Source organism: Canis lupus, chromosome 3 (assembly GCF_011100685.1).
Source record: "Canis lupus familiaris isolate Mischka breed German Shepherd chromosome 3, alternate assembly UU_Cfam_GSD_1.0, whole genome shotgun sequence".
Lineage (NCBI taxonomy): Eukaryota > Metazoa > Chordata > Mammalia > Carnivora > Canidae > Canis > Canis lupus.
Window position 1 is genome coordinate 62,703,921 of NC_049224.1, and position 20,263 is coordinate 62,724,183.

The 20,263-nt window shown below is 50.3% G+C and overlaps 1 protein-coding gene across 1 annotated transcript in view; it reads right to left on the reverse strand.

The window, feature by feature from the left end:
- Nucleotides 1-20,263, reverse strand: part of NSD2 (nuclear receptor binding SET domain protein 2) — a 60,786-nt gene that overhangs the window by 4,975 nt on the left and 35,548 nt on the right. Inside the window, 9 exon segments of the mRNA XM_038533264.1 lie at nt 5,941-6,057; nt 7,004-7,273; nt 8,985-9,088; nt 10,309-10,514; nt 10,651-10,807; nt 11,413-11,592; nt 12,724-12,924; nt 13,840-13,963; nt 14,427-14,558. Of these exon segments, the coding sequence (XP_038389192.1) occupies nt 5,941-6,057; nt 7,004-7,273; nt 8,985-9,088; nt 10,309-10,514; nt 10,651-10,807; nt 11,413-11,592; nt 12,724-12,924; nt 13,840-13,963; nt 14,427-14,558 (1,491 nt within the window).

Here is a 20,263-nt window from a genome sequence, read left to right on the forward strand (position 1 = left end):
AGGGATGGGGCCACCCTATTCATGGGAAGGCCATAGTGAGCCCCCTGACAGCTGGCAGGATGCTGCCGCCCTGCATCACTGCTAACACACCCCCGTTAGTCTTGCAGATGTAGCCCTCTGCGTGGACTTTGGAGCGCAAATCTGCGTGTTCTCAGTATTTGTGGGTGTGGGGGCACCAGACCCCAGTGCACACGACCTCCCTGTGCCACCCCCAAAAGCAGCAGCAGCAGCAGCAGTAAGCGTCTCATGTACCTCCTGAGCCTCACTTGGGCCTCCTCATGGCCTTCATCAAACAGGGAGAAAGGCCCTTCTCTTCTGTCCCCTCATCATCTCGTCAGGAGCACGTCTTCATTTCCTCGAGGGATCCTTCGTACTCGCTAAGCCACTGATTGTTGGTGGGTTTTCCTCTCCTTGGTCTTGGACTGAGCCACAGGGCACCTCTTAGGTGTGCCACGCAGATGGCACCTGCCCCATCATGGGCATGCCCGGTCCTGCTCTACTGGGGGGGGGGGGATCCAGCCGGGGGGGGCGGGGCGGTTCTGAAAAGTTCAGGCCACCACCTGTGTGTCTGGACACAGTGACTTGCTCACAAGCTCCACAGTCTGCTCAATTCTGAGGGTCTGATTTGACTTCACTTCCATCCTCACTGGCTGTGCTGCTCTTCCAGAGCACGTGTGTCTGCCCAGGACACAGGCCCTCGGGGCTCCCCTGGCCTCCTGGGATGCAGCAGGGTGGGGTCTGCCCTCACTCAACGAGAACCTCCCCTGGTGCCTCTGCCCACAGTTCTACATTCAGCCTCTGAGTCTTCCGGTTACTTATGGAGAGCAGAGAATCACGCATTGCAACACAGAATGGTACGCTGGGCACAGTTCTCACCGGTCAGTCCATTCTAATGATGGGGTTTCATTTTCATTTTCTTGTCATGTTGAGAACTTTGTGTTTCACCTCCTCCTGGCCACCCTCATAAACACTCTGGCATGCATGCATGCATTTATTTATTTATTCATGATAGACACAGAGAGAGAGAAGCAGAGACACAGGCAGAAGGAGAAGCAGGTTCCATGCAGGGAGCCTGATGTGGGACTCGATCCTCGGACTCCAGGATCACGCCTGGGCTGAAGACAGGCGCTAAATGGCTGAGCCACCCAGGGATCCCCAACACCCTGGCATTTAGATCGCCCCCATTCCCGCGGCACCCACAGGCCCACCGCTATAGCCAATGGGAGAAGAGCTGGTCCCCCATCCCTCGTCCCAGCATCAGTGCCATCCCCTTACTGCTCACCCACCTTCACTCCTAGACAAGCTTTGACCAGCATCACTGGACTCATCAGCTCTGACCCTCAGCCAACAGAGGTGCCCTTGGCCACCCTTCCCTAGCCCGTCTTTGCTCCTGTCAGGAATGACCTCCCAAGATTGCTCTGCCATTTGTCCCCACCCCATCCTGTGGCCAGAGCTTTACCTGGGCCAGCAGCTGGAGCTCGTCCTCGGCAGTCTCCTCAGGAGGGCCAGCTCCCAGCTGTCTTGCATGAGCCTCTCACCCCACAGCCGTCATACCTGACACCTACTCAGCACACTGCAGTATCTCTGCTTTCCTCTGTCCCAAAAAGCGTGCTGCTGCTAACCCTCTGTGCTGCAGCCTTGTTCTCTCCCCTCATGAGCAATCTAACATTTAGGTTGGGCTAGCAAAGGATCCTGTCACGCCTGTAATTTTAACCTAATATTTACTATGTTGGCCATTCTGGATGATTTCCCTGAAAAACGAGGTCATTGTCTTTCTGAACATCAGTGGGGGGGCAGGCTTGTCTCCGGGCTGCAGCCATGGAGAAGACTCTCTCCGGCCTGCTCCGCATACCATCTTTCCTTGTCCTTCCTCCTCAATCCTCATGTCTGTCCTGTGTCTGCTGCTCTGCTTCCTATTCTTCCAGGTGCTCCTCGCAGCAGACGCTCTGCCCAGCAGACACCTGCATCTCCTTCTGTCCCATCCCAAGCCCTCCAAGTCCCCGACTTGGCTCTGCCCACTGTCCTGTCTGGCCACCTCCAGCTCCTCACCCTTCACGATCCATGCTGAACGCCGGGTAGAACTTCAATCTGCTTTGTGGCGACACTGCCCTGACAGCCCTGCTGCTCCCTCTGTCTCTCTGTCCCTGCTTGGAGTGCACTGAGGGGTCCACAGCAGCCAGCAGCTGGACTTGCAGAGGGCAGGCTGCCTGGTCTCCTGGCCACCTCCTGCCTCAGGTCTCCTTCTCTGTTGCCAGCCTGAGGGGCGTCCCTAGACCTATCACCTAGGAAACCCCATGCCTCCCATCCCCACCGTTCCCCTTAGAAACTCAGTCCTGCTGGTGGCAGGCACCGCTCCTGGGCAGGTTCTTTCTCTGCTTTCTTGACAGAGGCCATTTTAGACTGATGGGTCTGTCTGTCCTAAGGTCCAATGAAGATGTACTATGTACACGTGTTGTTGCTGCTTTGGAAGTGAATGGCCACCCTCTCCAAAATCTTATGTGTAGATTTTTTATTTTAATTTGTGTAGATTTATGTTGCTGCACTGCAGATCTTGTCTTGTGTTTTTTTCTTCATGAATACTCTGAAGATCTCTCCAAGGATACACATGGAGCTCATGCCCAGTGCTGCGTCCCCAGGGCCCCTGCTACAGTGTGCAGGCCTGGGGGTTCATGTTCGCCACCACACAGGGGCTCGCTGTAGCCCTTCCATGATGCTTTTCAAAGTCTACCTTACTTGGCATTAACGTATCAAGAGCAGCCTTCTCTGGACTAGCCCTTGCCATGTTTCTTATTTCCTAGTACTCTTAAAACCTTTGTAGTTTAAAAAACAAACAAACAAACAAAAAAACACCCTTGTGGTTATTTTTTTTCAAAAAAAAATTTTTAAAGATCTTATTTAGTTGAATGAGAGCAGGTGCACACATTGGCAGGGGGTGGGGGGAGAGAGCGAGGAGAGCCTCCAGCAGATACCCAGCTGAGCATGGAGCCCGACGGGGGGCTGGATCTCATGACCCCAAGATCGTGGCCTGAACAGAAATCAAGAGCCAAATGCCTAACTGGCTGCACGTTAACAGGCACCTAACAAGCACCCTGGGACTGCTGCTCCCTGAAACGTGCTCTTCTTTCTTGGGCTGGCTGGCTTGCTTGCTTGCTTGCTTATTTGTTTATTTATTTATTTATTTATTTATTTTAGTCACACAGAGAGAGAGAGAGGCAGAGACAGAAGCAGGCTCCATGCACCAGGAGCCCGATGTGGGACTCGATCCTGGGTCTCCAGGATCGCGCCCTGGGCCAAAGGCAGGCGCTAAACCGCTGCGCCACCCAGGGATCCCTCTCTTGGGCTTTCAATCTTTGTTATCTTTGATACCTCACAAATTTGGGGTTTTTTAAATAATGTATCTAGGTATAGATTTATTTGTATTCATTCTGTTCAAAACTTGGATTTCATCAGATTCTAGAAAATCCTGTTTCATATGTCCTTCTGCCCATTACCTAGTCTTTGCTTCTGGAGCATACACTGAACATCCATCCCTACCTTCCACGTCCCCTGGCCACTATGACCAAGTTTTCACCTTTTCTTCCTCCCGTGCCATGGTCCACAGCGTCCCCTGCAGCTGCCTAGCACCTCCTCAGCCACCTTCTGGGTTTATTTCCACAGCTACCCGTCCAGCTCTCAGTGTGAGTGGTTCCCGTTCACATCCTGCTCCTCTCAGGATCCCCACGTCTCTGGTAATGGCTTCTACCACTTCTGGCACACTTACTTCCTTTCCTATGTAAGTTCTACTACTTCTGGTTCTCACCAAAAGCTGAGACTTTCTGAAGGTTCTCCTTAGGGAGACCTTGCTCCTGTGTGCTTTGTGAACACTGAGGTCAGGCTTCTCTGTGTTGTTTTTATAGCAAGGAAACAAGGTATGAACACTCACATGTCCCTCATGGGTCACAGGCTTTATCCCTGCTTTGGTCAGGTGCCCTCGGTGAATTACCATTTTAGGGACCGATTTGTGTGTTAAATGGTCAATTTGGCATTTCTTACAACATGCAAGTAGTTTAAATTTAGAATCCAAAACATGGTAAGACACGGGCCTAGAGGTTTAGTTTCTAATAAAATGACCTCCCTTTTGACCAAAGGGAAGGAGACAGCAAAGGGAAGCACACATCTGCTGCCCTCTGGGATGACAGCCGCCGGGGGGTCCACCCGGGCACCATGGCCCCAGGCTTGGCAGTGGTCCCCATACAAGGGCTCCTCCCTGGGAGCTGCACGTGCTGACTCCTGCCTCCATAGATCTAGCCCCAGCAGGGCAGAGCACTCTGCCCCTCACCTGCCATCCTACACAGGTGTTGTGAGAGTTTCAAGAGGCTGGACAGACAGTTCTCCTTCATCAACGGCTGGTTTCTCCTGGTTTTCTGTTCATTTCATGCTACGGATTCCCACATACCAGCCTTGGGGTCTGCCAGGGCCACCTCCTACAGAAGCCTATGTGAACAGAGCTCCAGAGGCCCTGTGCTCCCAACAAGGTCAACAGAGGGAAAGTGGCCTCCCCTCTAGTCCAGGACCCTCGCCTTTCTTTTTAAGATTTTATTTATTTATTCATGAGAGACACACAGAGAAAGAGGCAGAGACACAGGCAGAGAGAGAAGCAGGCTCCATGCAGGGATCCCGATGCAGGACTTGATCCCGGGACCCCAGGATCACACCCTAGGCCGAAGGCAAGTGCCAAACCCGGATCCTCGCTTTCTAACCAGTTCTTTTATTTTAAATAGAATACTACGACCACAAACGACAGTACACCCTTTAGATACACGACTATTAATACCTTCACGTTTGCCCTGTCATCTGTTACAGAGATGCGTGTGTGCTCAGACATTTGTGTGCACAGCACACACACACACTCCTTCCTTCTGCCAGTTACCAGCCTCAGATGCTTGAACCCTAAACGTGTCCGCACTTTCTCTTCACAAGGAGCAACCTGTATAGGCATTCACCATCAGGCCCTGAGAAACAACATCAGGAGCAGCTGTGTGTCCACGGTAGGACTTTCCTCACCATTCTGGCCAGCTTCCCAGCTGAAGCACACAGTGGCCCTGGTGCCTCCTTAGTCTCCTTGGTCTCATGACTGGTCAAGTTGCAACCAATGAGCCCAGTGCTCCTGGGGACACAGCCTCCCTGAGGACAAAACTGTGAGGTCTCTAGGACTGTCCTACTCTGAACAACAGGCTGCTCTCCAGAGCTTATCACGTCACCTGTCTTCCACGAATTATTCAGATCATTTGGCAGGTGACCATTTTCTATCTTGTTTTCAAGGATTCTTAAAACCAGCCATCTTCCTGCTAGATTTTGAGATTGTGGGTGAGCAGCAGCAGAAACATGCATTGCATCTGCCCTCCCCTCAAGAAGCATTCAGGAGCCAAGGAGGCTGCCCCTGGGGTCAGAGCAGTTCTCTGCGTAGCTGCCATTGGAAAGGGCCCACTCCCGTCAGGCACCAGCCACCAACTGTAACGGGCCCGCATGCACGTTCTCCCAATCCCCTCCACTTGTAAACAAGCCATCGTATCCACCCTCCCTCTAGCAAACCTGTGTTCTGGGCTGTTTGCACATCTGGGCTTCAGACAAGCAGGAACCACCAGGAAGCCCCGCCAGGTAACTAAAACCTGTGTAACTCTCCTAATCTGTGCTTTTCTCCCACTGGCCCTTAGTCAGACTATTTAGCACACTCTTCACGCACATGTGGGACACCTGAAGCTCCCAGGATGCTCTCTTGCAGACAACCAGCCCTGGCCTCCAGGCAGCTGCCAGAAGACACTACACTTTAGAAAACAATTTACAAACATTTGGAAAAAAGCAACATGTGGACAAAACGTTATCCCCACAAGACAAGGCCCACTGTTCTGGGTAAAGCCTCGGGGTCCTGCAAACACAGCCGGTGAAGATTCTCAGCACTACCTTGTCTATGGTGAGCATATAGAAGTGAGTGATGTCGTTCTCATGGGCATATTTGATTCTCGCCATGCACTCCTCCTCGTCAATCAGCTCTCCAACATACTCGTTCACAAATTCTCCCTGGAAACCAGAAGACCATGATGAGGACAAGGAACAGACTAGCCAGCTCTCCGTTCCAGTACTCAGGAGCCCACACTCGAAGCAATCAGAGCCCGGTGCTCCTCTGCACCATCACTGCCAGGGGCAGGTCTTTCAAAGGCCCAGTTACTTCTGAATGAGCTCAGATGACTCTGGACAAAATCCCAGCTGCCAAGAAAGAGCTTATCCAAGTGTCCTTCCCAAAGCAGCAACACCCTAACTCTTGCTTCCTGCAGTAAACTGCCTCAGGGAACGCCATAGTGAGACCTCGAGCTTCCGGAGGACTGGCCACTGCAGCGCCTCCTCTTTCCCGGCAGAGTCCACACAAAAGTCCTGCCAAGGCAAGCAGGGGGTTTGTATATTTCAGAGTAGTCTCTGTTGCCCAGGACCAGGCAGGCCTACGCCAGATCTAGGGTCTGAGGCCACTGCCCTGAGGCCATGGGCTGGCCTGGCAAGACAGGGGCACAACAAGCAATTCCAGTTGTTCCCTACTTAATGGATGAGCCCGGTTGCTCAGTCTGAGGACAGAGCAGGTGGGCTTATACAGCCTCTAGCATTACCTGACGACCTGGCCCTGCCTTGCCCCAGGCAGAATGGCCTCCTCCTGCCCACTTGTGACCCCAAGTGTCCCGTCCACTTATCCAGGGAAGGGCTCCTTCAGTTTTTCATGTCCTAAAGTAACCACCAAAATGCCAACTGCAGGTATGTTGTAAGGGGATTTATGAGTTTTACTTTGATAGACAGCTTTCAAGTAACATTTTATATTTCATTTTACAACATTTCATTTCATAATATTCAATTATAATAACTCAAAAAACTTTAAAAAAATATTCTTTCATGAGTATAAAAGCACAATAGGCAAATCCAAGTTTAACCCATCACATGAACCATAATTTCTTACAAGCAAGGGACAGGGCACAACACACACCTTTCTGATGTCCCGCTTGGCCACCAGGCCCCAACCTTTGCCATCTGTCTTGATGATCTTGGTCTCGGGGTATTGGCGCTTGGTGAAACATTGGTTCTGGCAGTATTCGCCTGCAGGACACACCTGCGGGTGGCACTCAAACATCAGCATCCTGTTCAAACACTCCGAATCAAAGCCACACGGATTCTCATCTGTGGGCTTACAGTTGCACTTCGGGATTTCAGAAATATCAGCTGTATAGATCTGGACTTTCCCATAAGGCTTATTCACCTGCAAGGGAGAAAGTTGGCATCTTATCAGGGGGTACATCAAACAGAGAATAAGTATCTGAGGCCCTGTCCCCACTGGCCCCGCCTCCTGATGGTCTTTGAGCTTCAGAGGCCCATCAGGGATGGCAGGGGGCACATTCCACAGGTGCACCTGCAGCAAAGGCCAGCCTCTGACTTGGGAGCTCTAGAAGGTAAGCCCTCATCCCACCCCTATTCCAAGCTCCTCATTTACAAGACAGAAGACCCTTCTCAAGCCAGGCTGCTGTAAGACAGAAACCCAAGCAAGCACTGAGCACAATGCAGAGCGCCTGGACCTATAGGAAGGTGATCAGGGAGGTGGCTGGAGCACAAGGACACAGTCTCTGCCCTTGAAACTCACTGTTTGTAAGGATGAGATGAGAGCAACCCAACAAAAAAGCCACAGAGAGAAGAGAAGAGAAACTGAAGCAGAAACTAGTAATTCAAGAGGAAATGTGCCCTGCTGCAGGGTGACAGGCAGTACAACACCAAAGAGCAAGGCGAAAATATGACTTAAGGATCTAAAGGTGGGATCCCTGGGTGGCGCAGCGGTCTAGCACCTGCCTTTGGCCCAGGGCGCGATCCTGGAGACTCAGGATCGAATCCTGTGTCGGGCTCCCTGCATGGAGCCTGCTTCTCCCTCCTCCTGTGTCTCTGCCCCTCTCTCTCTCTCTCTCTCTCTCTCTCTCTGTGTGTGACTATCATGAATAAATAAATAAAATCTTAAAAAAAAGAAAAGGATCTAAAGGTCCTACAGGGCAGCTGAGGGCTCAGTCTATTGGACACTCAACTCTTGATTTTGGCTTAGGTCACGGTCTCGGGCGCTACACGAGCCTCTCCTCCTCCCTCTGCCCTTACCCCTACTCACACGTGCACACACACTCTCTCCCTCAGAGAAGTAAATCAATCTTAAAAAAGAAAAAAAACAAACTACAAGTCCCGAGCTTTGACCCAGTAGCTCTGTTTCTGTTAATTCACCAGAGAAAATGCTAAGCAGAGATCACTACAGAGAGTGCTTCCTTTACACAACAGGGCCTGCAGCCCAGATCTTAGGAGCAGAGACACAGCCCCTAGCAGCCAGCAGGCAAACACACGTGTGTCAGGAGGCAACATGATTGGTGCCATGTGCAGTGCTGGGAGGAGCACCCCTCGTCTCCCAGAGCCAGATCCTGGCTACACCTGTTCCCAGAGGGTGGGGACACGTGTGCCCGGGCTCCCGGCAGCCAACACAGAGGCCACGTTCATCCTTCCTGGGTGGATACACCCTCTGAGTTGGGAAGACCATGTTGTCTCCAGGGCTCCAGCTGTCCAAGCCACCTCTCGGTGGAACACCAGCCCCGGGCTGACCACCTGTCATCCAAGCTCGTCCCCAGCACGTGGTGACGGTGTGGTCCAGGAGGATGGCCTGCCCTCAGCCCCTCCGGCTCCAGGTGGCCTGGCCAGGATGGTTCTTCCAGCCCCTCGCTATCAGGTTGGGCCTCACAAAAGCAAAAGTGAAACTCCACACACAAAAGCCACCCCCCGCCCAGCCCTACACCCAGTCACCCTCCCGTAAAAGGACACATGTATGGCAGTAGCAGCACCTGCTTTCAGCCTTTGACTCCTCAGGCAGCTGTCTAGGCCAGGGCCCCAAAACTGACGCCAAGAACCACCCACAGTCCCCTTTTGTGACACCTAAGCTATCTGTACATCACCTTGATATGCTTGTATGGCGGGGGCTTGCGCTCATTCTCCTGTGTTTCTCTGGCTTCCCTTTGAAGTTTGATTTCACGAAATCGAGCTTCAGCTTCCTGCAGTGCTAAAAAGTCAATAGGATGTGAGTGTGAGTAAGTGGTTTTGGTAAATTCAAGCTCTGCATCTCAGTGGCTGACCGCGGACCTCCACCTCACCGCTATGTGCGATATCCAGTGTCCACGGATTAGGGGGTATGAGAGACCATGCAGCACACTCGCTATCTGGGGAATGGTGCTCGGAGCACGCCCAGCTGGAAAGCCCTGGGCAGTGCTGTGTTGGCACCACCTGGCCACGAGGCAGGCCCCAGGACAGGTTTCTCTGGGTGAATGGTGCTATAGCTCCCCAACCTCCACTGGGATCTGATGCACAGAATCGGGCATCAGTCCTGGGAACATACTGTCTTAAGATAGAAAATGAACATGGAATTTCGCTCCTCTCAAGGAGCACATGGGCCCTGCAGAGTGAGTACTAGGCTCAGAAGAGCAGAGGAAACAACCACTGAGGTCTACCTGGAGGACATGATGTACACTGGGGCCACCTGACCTCAGGACCCCAGGAACAAGTCAGGAGACGGTGAGACCCTGACATCACACTCTCTAACTGCCTCCAACAACAGACGTGCTGAGCTACCTATCAACTTCAACATCTATCTCATTTAATGCCATGTACGGATCCTGTTCTGATGCCTCCCCTTTGTCCTCAGATCTGTGTGTGAGGATCCCCAGGAGAGAAGACGGCAGCCCCCGTGGCCCAGGGCAGCCCACCAAGCCTCCTGTGTAAGACTTGCTGGGGTAGGCCTGCTTTCCTTGGACTTACCAGGCATGCACCGAGTCTCCCTTCTGTCCCACTCACTCACGGCCCAGAGTAAATGCCACATCCTCCAGCGAAGCACTCGCCTTCCCATCCCGTCTGTCACCTGGATGACACTGTTCTTGTCCCTCTCTGTCTCACATCTGGGCTGTGAAGTCAGGGTGGACGCCTATCTACCTTCCCACACCTGGCACTTTGTGGGGCACCTGGTCTACATCTCCATCATATATAAAGGCAAGCTCTGAGAAATTTCTATAGATCATCACTAAAACTAACTTCTTCACACAAGTTTCAATGTATTTTAGAGAAATTAATCACAAACTGATGTTTTAATAAAGGTTACTACACAGTGTCTTTTAACTTGTGCCTCAATCTGTGAACCTTCCTCTAATTGGAGGTACAACTCAGATCATGGATTAGCTGAAGGCCCCCCACTTCCAAGAATGGTTTTCATGCATCGGGAAATGTCCGTACCGTTTTTGAAGACTCTTCCGATCCCTCTGACCCCCTGGTAGCGGCTGCCCCGGTCCCCCTCCATGTACGGGAACACTCGCGCCTGATGCGTCCAGTAATAATCTTTAGACCCAAAGAAAAACACAGGGAACTCTCCAATCTCGTGCTTCAGGTTCTGAATATTTGGGGGGACATTTTTGGGATGGCAAACTTCTGCCGGCCACCATCTATTATAAATATTAAAAACAGGATTCACAGACTCTTCAGACAGAGTGACAACCATTCAGCGCTTTCAGTCCTGCAAAGTGAAAAGAACACATGTGAACGCGGAGGCGGGCAGGCTCAGGGCTTGACTTCTCGCACCTGTAGTTGCCGAGCTTCACCCAGATGATGTCCTGGAAGTGCAGCCTCTTCCCTGCCCGGCAGTCATTGCAGAACCAGCTGCCATCAGGCATGTCGATGTTCAGGCAGTCAGGGTGGAAGGCGGCTGGGCAGGACTCGCAGCATAGGAGGCTTCCCCCTGCAAGGGAGGGCGAGCTGGCTCAGACCGCCCCCATGGTTGATGGCGGCTCCTCACCTCATGCCAATGCATCAGCGAAACAGCAGCCAGCTGGCAACAAGCTCAAAAGAACCTTCTGGGGCGCCTGGCTGGCTCAGTAGGTGACATCTCCGACTCTGGATTTTGGCTCAGGTCATGATCTCGTGGGTCATGGGATTGAGCCCCATGGTGGGCTCCCTGCTCAGCAGATTGTCTGCTCCTCCCTCTCCCTCTGCACCCACCCCCCCCCCCCGCCAGCTCGTGCTCTCTAAAATAGATAAATCTTCTTTAAAAAAAAAAAAAAAAGCCCACTTTAGTGCCAACATGACTAACTTCCCCTAAGTCTGTGCACTTGTCACAGGTAATTCAGAAACATCATGGTGACACTGCATCTGACAACCCAGGAGACATCCTGAGTGTCAACACCCAAAGCTGGAGGAACACTGGAGCCCACCCTCCACTGTGGCCCCTGGGGTTACCTGCAAGAGCTGTGTGCTAAGAAGCCATGAGAAGCAGGGCTCCCTCACCATTCAAACTGATCCAACAGAATAATACTATTAAACACCCACCGGCAGCACGGCCCTCACCTTTGGAGCACACAAAACACCAGCTCACATTGACATGAGCATGATGTCTCTTCCCCTTGCGAGCAGTGAAATGGCCCGTGCAGATGATGCTGTTGGAAGCTATCACCGAGCAGCCAGCTGCCAGACAAGCATCCCCTCCATGATAGGCGACAGGGCAGCGGACACATCGCATCATTTTACCTGAAGGCAGAGAGACACATTTTACCTGAAGGCAGAGCTGTGGAAGGCCCAACAGTGAACAGGGCAACTTGAAACGACCAAGCCCCTACATGTTACAAAATTAATGCTGAAATAAACGAAGTATTTGATGAAAGAAAAAAAAAAAAACTAGATAAGGGAGCCTGGGTGGCTCAGTGGGTGAAGCGTTTGCCTTTAGCTCAGGTTGTGAACTCAGGGTCCTGGGATGGAGCCCCACATCGGGCACCCTGCTCTGAAGGAATCTGCTTCTCACTTTCCTTCACCCTCTCCCCCACTCATGCTCTCTCGCTCTCAAAATTAAAAAAAAAAATAATACAATAACTAGAGTTGGAAAAATATTTAATACATGTCACAAAAACACATTTCCTCAAGGCAAAGATGCCTCAAAACAATGTTTAAGAAAACAGCCAACTGCTTAAAACATCATACTGTGAAACAGGGTCTTAACTAAGGGTTTGTGAACCTGGGTGCTGCTGGCATGTTCAGCAGCATCTCTGGCTCTCTAAAATGCCAGCAGACGCCCCCGAGGTATCCTCAGACACGGCCAAATGTTCCCTCAAGGACAAAGTCACCCTTGGTTGATAACCACCAGGGTCAGGAAGTGTAGATAACCTGCCATCCCCAATCCTACATACCCAACATGAAACAACTTAATTTTAAAGTATTTTTCTTATATATGAAAGAGTATTAAAACCAGAATAGAATCTATCAAAATGCTTCAAAGGTGTCCCCCTCCTAAAATTAAGAGGCTTTAAGATGACATAGGTGGGCACCTGGGTGGCTCAGTCAGTGGAGCATCTGCCTTTGCTAAGTTCATGATTTCAGGGTCCTGGGATGGAGCTCCAAGACGGGCTCTCTGCTCATCAGGGAGCCTGCTTCTCCCTCTGCCCCTCTCACTTCCCGTTTGTGCTCTCAAATAAAAAAAAATTTTTTAAATGCCATTTAGGGCAGGAAGAAGGGAAAATGCAGGGCAGGGCAGATCCTCTGTCAAGAAAAACCCTCACCCAGCATGCATGACCTCAGTAACAGAAAGACAACCAAGCTGGCTGCCACACTGCCCCTCCCACATGAGTGCAACTGAGCCCGAGTGGAGCTCCAGGGCCGCGCCTGTACCTTTCGATGGTCTTGGGTTGGAAGGATTGGAAGCATGGCAGCTCACGCAGCTGTGGAGGGGGCAGCGGAAGCCTCGGCTCTCAAACACAGCCAGAGGGTACTTCCTCACGCAAGCTTCATGGTAAAACTTCCCACACTGCGATACGACACAGCGCTTCACATCTGTCTTGCTCTCCTTACACACAAAACATGAGTGAATCCCTAACAATCAGTAACAGAAAGGGGCAGAAAACAAGAATTACAAAGTTGCTCCTCAGCCTTTAAAGTCCAGCAGCTCTGTCAGAGGCAGCCAGAGTGCGAAGGCCTCGGTTCAATTTCTGACCTTGCTGACTAGTCCAGCCAAGGGTTACCTTGCTGTGAACTGGGCTCCAGCTTCCCCCAGAGGATAAGCCTGAGGAGGAAGCAGCCTAGGTAGGGATGCCCACTCGTATTAGCTGCAGGCTTGAAAGAAAGCATTGCCCCGGAAAGGCTTTTCCTCTCCCTCTGGAGGGCAGCTAACCAAGTATAGTGAGGAACAACTTATCATCACAGGCAGGTGGATGCCTCTAGAAATGAGGTGCTGTTGCATCAGATGGCCTTGGCCTGGGGTTGGAGGAACTCTCTGGAAGATTCCAGGTGTCTTGCTAACCTAGGACATGCTCCCCCAACAGCCAGGACACCCTCAGGTCTGACCACTGACAGGAGGAGCTGCATCCGAGTGAACTGTCTTCCCAGCAGCCCCCACACGGTGCTGGTGAGATCTGATGGCCACTCAGGCACCAGCATGGAGCTGTTCTTTCTGCTCAGGTTCACGCAATGTCTCTAAAGAAGTCCTGTGAACCTCAGTGTTCTGTGACTGACTAGGTTACCTGTCCTAGTAATGCCAGGCCCTCTGGTACTGTGGCACCCCATGCCAGCCGCCTCATGGGCAGAGCAGAGCTCAGGCCAGCCCACAAGGAGTGAGGCACAAGACTGGTAGGGAGGCAGTGTCCTCCACCAGAGTCTCAGGTCTCTAACAAATGCACACATCAGGACACGCTTGTGAAGGCAGGCCAACATCCTCTGCACAGGGGCCTCAGATGCTCACAGAGCTGCCTGTCTCAGGAAGTATGGTTTCAAAGCCACACCAGAACTTGCCTGAAGCACATTCGCTGCAAGTGAACCTCCCTTCTGGCCTCCGGGAAAGGCCAAGGCAAGCGAGGTGGAAAGCTCCACAGCAGGGGCCCTCACAGAGCACAAGACTGCCCGTCTTCTCACACAGCTGTGGGGCAGAGAGGGGACAGTGGTAAAGCAACACTTGGCACCAAAACCCAGAAGGACACACTCAGGAGGGTTAGAATCAGATGCAAAGATCAAGAAAATGTATACACATTTCCACCGCAAATCAAACTCATCTAGGCCCCCACAGGACATGGACTGGGCCCTTGCCACCTGCTGTGCCACCACCGGCCACGGTGCTGGCGGCAACACACCCAACTTCAGACACTTCAAGAAGTGTGCACATACAAGCATGGCTATAGGTTACATGGGACGGATGTGACATAAGAGACGGAGCCTGCAGAAGGACGCAGGACCCTCAGCAAGGCACCTAATCTGGTTTCTGCTGGCAATCCAATGCCTTCAAAATAAAAATCAGTGTGATGCCAGGTGCAGTCTGAGGGAAGAGTGATGATGTGGCCTGGGACAGGGACAAGGGACAAATTAAATGACCGCCTTCCCCTCACCTGACACACGTACTCCTTTTTGGCGGTTACTCCTCGCTCAGACTTCTTAGACGAGATGGACACTTCGGTCTGAGTTTCATCTGCGCTCTCATACGGGGACTCCAAGGGCTCGTCTCCTGGGCCATCTGACACCTGGAGATGGAGGAGGCGGACGACAGTTCACTAGTCGCAGAGCGTGGTGGCATCACGCGGCCCCCCCCCATGTCACCTCACACACAGGCCTTCTCAGAACCCGGCCCCAATGCCAGCTACTTGTCACAAACGTACAGTACTGTTTCTTGTGACAGCATAACTTGTCGCCTGAACTGTGTAGAAATTCAGAAATGGACTTTACCCTCCTTGATATTTAGTTACATTTCTGTAGAAGAGGCACAAAATTTCGTATCTCTCTGTGTTCCCAACAGAGGAAGGAACTTTACAAAAACCCAACTGGCTCAAGTATGTGACCTAACATGGGCTTTGGGACTAAAGAATCTTAACCTTTCTTACCCAATCTCTTAAGGTCCAACTATTTTAAAGTAGAAGATACAGATTAATACCTAATGAGTTAAAAAAAAATACCTAATGAGTTTTTTAAAGCACCAAAGTGCAGCATCAAAGGGTAAGCCTTTGTACGGTGGTCTTGCTGACTCCCTGCTGCTGCTGTAGAGCCTGTGGGCTGTTCTGGAAGCGTGTCTGTGTGCCAGAGTGCTGACCCAATGTCAGTGCTCCAGAAGCATCACACTTGTAACTAACTGACCATTCTGTTCTCATCTTCCTCCCATTGCCTATTCTCCCTGGAGGGTTAAGTGGGAAAAGGCAAAATAAAACCTGCCGACTCTGTTAACATGTGAGTCTAAGAGAAAAGCCTGGGAGAAAAATGTGGAATCTTTGAGCAAATCGAAGGACCCCTCACTCCCACCCCGCTACCTCCCTGGTTGTATTTCATCTATCTCCTTCATCATCAGAGATCATCCTGCTCAGGCTAACCCTCTCCCTCCTCATGGCACACAACATTTTGCCTGAATTTGAGCAGCAATAATAAATCTCTATGTAGAAATCAATAAATCTTTAGTTAGAAAACTTTCTCATATACCAAATTCAAATTAAAAAGAAAACACCTAAAAACACATTTAGTGTTTATTTGATTTGGTTAATGAATGTTGAAAACTGAATTTTTCAACACAGCAAAAGTATAAACTACATTTCGTACACACCTTGATAATCGCAACAAGTGATCATGCTATAGGCCTGCTGTTTGCCAATGAACACAAAGCTAGAAATTAAGGTCGGGCCACACTTAAACAAAACAAAACAGAACAAACCCCACCAGCCAATCCACCCAATTCCAGGGTCTTATCAATGAACATCTTCCAGAGTCCCTGAGGTTATAGGGAGCAGTGGAAGAAAAACACCCAATGAGCACAGACTTAGAGCTGGTGCGAGCGGGCCAGTCTGGGAGGGGCGTGCGGCTCTGACTGGTGTGTGTAGCAGGGGCAACAGGTTCACTGGCCCACCGTTCCAGCCTCGCTGCTCTACGCCTGACATGCCCCTTAACGACAAAGTCTTCGGAGCAAGCAGCCTCTTAGACTTCATTTCCTCACCTTTTCCAGGAAGACGGAAAGAGCAGTGTGAATATACACTAGGTTACAGGGGCCTCGCGTGGCAAGGCTTCCCCCAGGCTGGCCAGAGGGAGCCCCTCCCTATCAGCTCACCTCCTACTTCTTTAACATTTAACGTCCAGAAAGAAGGCAATTTGAAAAACAACTCTGCATCCAAACCCCAATTTTAACACGTCCATGGGATCCGGAGTCACAGATGGGCCGGGGGAGGGGGGTGTTGCTGAGCACTCTGAGGCAGGACACTGCTGGGCGCTGGGGGATGCAGGGGGGCACAGGGGGGCAGAAAGAGCAGCCACACCCCTCCTAGCCCGGCCCCACTCAATGAGCAGCCCAAGGCTGACCCATCACGGAGGGACCAAGACCCAAAGAAGGGCCTTCAACATGGGCTCAGGGAAGAGCGCCCAGTGCCCGACCCACCAACCCATGCTCTTCCCTCAATGCAGCTGGAACAAACTGAAAGCTTTAAAAGAAAAAAAGAAAAAAAAAAAAAGAAAAACTGCATGGAGAGAAAGACAGAAAACACAGACCAGTCCTGGGTCAAAGAAAGGAACAGCACCTTTTATTTAAGATTTACAGAAAAAGTTAGCACGTTTCCACTTGGAGATATTTCCTAAATTAACAAAGTCTGTTTTGAGGAAATAAACACTGAATACATATTTTGAATGGAAATATAAATGTTAAAGACACACATGAGGCTTGTTTCCTGATCGGGGTCTGAGATACACATACAGAGTACAGACCTTACAATATTACAGTCCATGACACACATTGCAGGAGATCGCGACTTGCATCCCAGCAAACCCCTTCCCAGCGACCGGACAGACACCTAGCACACAGTCGGAGGGCTCCAACGGCTCTGTGCTCAGCAAACCGCCTGCACGAAGAGCCAGGTGCGCAGGGCGCCACACCAGCACGCCTCGCTCCAGCCGCAGGCTCCACGTGCACCAGCTGACCGTACTCACTCGGAGACGCCGTTTGGGAAAGCGACACATTCACCTGAATGGTCCCAACACAGTCCCAAATCTCAGTCTACGACATCTACGGTCTATTCCATATCCAGTAGGATGCATTTGGAAAAAGAACAATGTAGTAACTGAACGGACACAGACTCTGTCAAGAACTTTCCCGGCGCTTCCCGAATTCACCAAAGCCACGCTGGCAGCACAGATCTCCAAGCAGCTTAGTTCCTGACTTTTCAAAGTTTTCTTGAGTCTGAAAATACTTCCTCTACTCCCCACTCAGTATGTGATAGAATCGAATTGCCTATTTGCCTTAGAAATACATGACTTTATGGGCAGGGAAGGCTGTCTCCTTAACATGTATCACAGGAATTTTTCAAGAGGATATTAATGAACACATGGTAACCTAGTGAACATATTTGAACCGACTTCTAGAAACAGTGTAGCCATTTAGGGTGACTTATGCAGATCCCAGTCCTCTCTGCTGTGACGGGAAAGGGCCCCTATGCCTGGGATGGTGGTATACACAGTGATTGTAAAAATTTTTGACAAAACAAATCCCTTCACAAGTTGAATACCACATCGTTTTTGAAATACAATTACAGACCTTGAACAATAAATATTTCTATAAACCAACATTATTTTCATGTTTAAGTTACGCTTTTGTAAAGGAAGAAATAACTGTAAGTACTTTCACACAGTATTTTGGATTTACACATGATAAATATCCTGTGCTCAGTGGATTTAATGAGCTTAAAATCAAAAAGACTAATCTCAGACAGGTCCTCCAAGTTAACATCACAGTGAAATATTAAGAGTGGAATTAAAATAATTTTTAAATCAGTCATTCATCACCTAAAATACTACAGTTCAGAATAACTTTTATTTAAGTGGCCCTTCAAGATGACATAGACTAGAACCGTCCTAGCTGCCCCTAAATTCTAGGGCTAGGTCTGAGTCATTGAGAACACACAGATCTCCAGCTCACACACCATCTTTGTGCTTCACCTCCTAACCTGGGTGCTTCTGTGTCACCCCACAGCCCCAGAAGGCACCAGTGAGAGCCAAACGGCCATGGACACAGCATCGGCCATGCAGCTATGGCTCCAGATTCAAAGTCGGCCCTGATCATGGGTAAAATGAGTCTCTAAAATGTCCTATCATCCCAACTTTGTCCCAACTGTGTCCCTCAGCAGTGGCCGTCCCATAGAGAGTGGGCTGGGGAGGGCCTGGGTTGTGCCCTCCCTGTGTCAACTTGGAATAAGGAGCCAAGTCCCTACCTGCAGCTGAGCAACCCTCACCCCACACCTCAGTCATTCCTTAAAGGTACAACATGCCTGGATAGTCAGCATGCTTTAAAATCTATACCAAAAAAATTATATGCCAAAGCCCCACAGCTACGTGTCAGCCAGAAAAAGTTATAAAGTGGATCTAATATGTAACTCTCTAGTCACAAAGGTCTCTAACACGACGAGGCCTGTCGGGTTCTTAAAATGCTAACGAGGGAAACCCGCCCTCACTGATGAAAATGCCTGGAAGGGAGCATGCCCCTCCCCAGGGCAGCACAAGGAATACAATGAACATGATACATATCATCTTCTACCTGCCAAAGATGGCTGATTTTCCATCCATGGCAAGTAAATTAATGGTAGTTTCTAATACACTAGGTAAAACAGCAAAAAGAGTACTTAAAGGGATCAAAATCAGAGTCACTGACTAAAAATCCTAAAATATATAGGAGTCAATATATTCCTTAAAAAAAAAAAAAGAAAAGAAAAGGAAGGAAAGAAAGAACTTTAACAGTCAACAAGAAGCCAATAACAGACTAGAGAGAGGATTCTGTGAGACCTTTCCTAATCAGATTCAATTCTGTTAGCAAAACACTACCATTCTGATTCACATTCTAAAAGATAAACAGCAGGCCTCAGCAATCACTTCCTCTGGGTAGAGGTTTTTAAAAACAGAGAGGATGGTTCTGACTGGAAAAGCCTGCACTAAGTAGAGCCCTTGCCAGGTCACACACAAAAGTCCACCTGAACCAGAACCACCTTTAAAATGAGTCAATGATCAAAAAGGGCTAGACATGATTGAGAAGCGTCAGGTCAGAAATCAAGTGAGAAAGGAAACCAGTACACTTCCCCAAGTACAGGTGTGTCTGCCCTTTCCAGCAAGAGCCCAGCCTCCCCTCCAGCTTGGCCACACACAGGGGCCTCTCAGTCACCAAGGAACCCCTCGGCGAGCCTCCCCTTTCTGCTGGACAGAGACCTTGACTTAGACAACGCATGTGCAATCACTGAAATAACCACATAAGACCACAGCTTGCCGTCTGCCACAGGAGGCCCCATGTTCACTCACCTCAGGCTGTGGCCAAGAACCCTCTTCAAGGGCATTTATCATTTTAATTTTATACTCAATCATGGGTGCATTTTTTGTTTGGGAACTAGATGCTGATTTACAATCTTAGTTTTATTCTTTTTTTGGGACACTGCTAAGACAGACCCTCCGTGGGTATTCGAGTCACAACCCCCAGGGCAAGCACTGCCTCTGCCCTCAAGTCCAGCCCTCCTCATGCACCTCTGGTCTCAAATCTCAGGCAAGCAGGTCAGGGCCAAAGAGACCCCTCAGCACATTGACCTTGTCACTAACAATTGGGGGTCCTCATGTCCTTCTGCATCCTTTCCTCTGATGCGTGCAGCTGCTAACATCCCCAATAACAGAAACCTCTAAACACAGCCACCTCCCTTATCCTGCCCCCAAACCCGGAATGCTTCATTTTAAACCTTTCTGGGCTTCGGCATGAACTTCCAGATAAAGCCTTGGACTTAGACACATCTAAAGCTGGGGGAACCTCACAGAGGGCACCTATGAGGAGGTGGGGTACACAGGACTCTCCCACGCACTGTGCAGAGCCATCCCTGGCTTTATGTTCATGAAACTGTTGTGCTTCCTTGTCATGAGATCTGGCCTAGATTTCTTGGTGGTTTTTTGGAGCATTCTCTTAAAAAACACGGGTTATCTTCCACTGGGAGACAGAAATATAACAGACACAAGGTATAGAGGGAGTACTGAGATGCTAATACACCTAAATTCATTACCAGCAGAGACAGACACTTAACTTGTGTACAAGCTCTAAAGAAAGGCCCACAGGGAGACAGAAGCCCCTAGCAAGTGGGTAAACAGCACAGGATCCCTACTGCCAACAGGCACACTCAGTCAGGGTACCACTCTATGACAATGGGCAACTCTGTTTCAGAACAGCTACAATCTAAACTTTTGT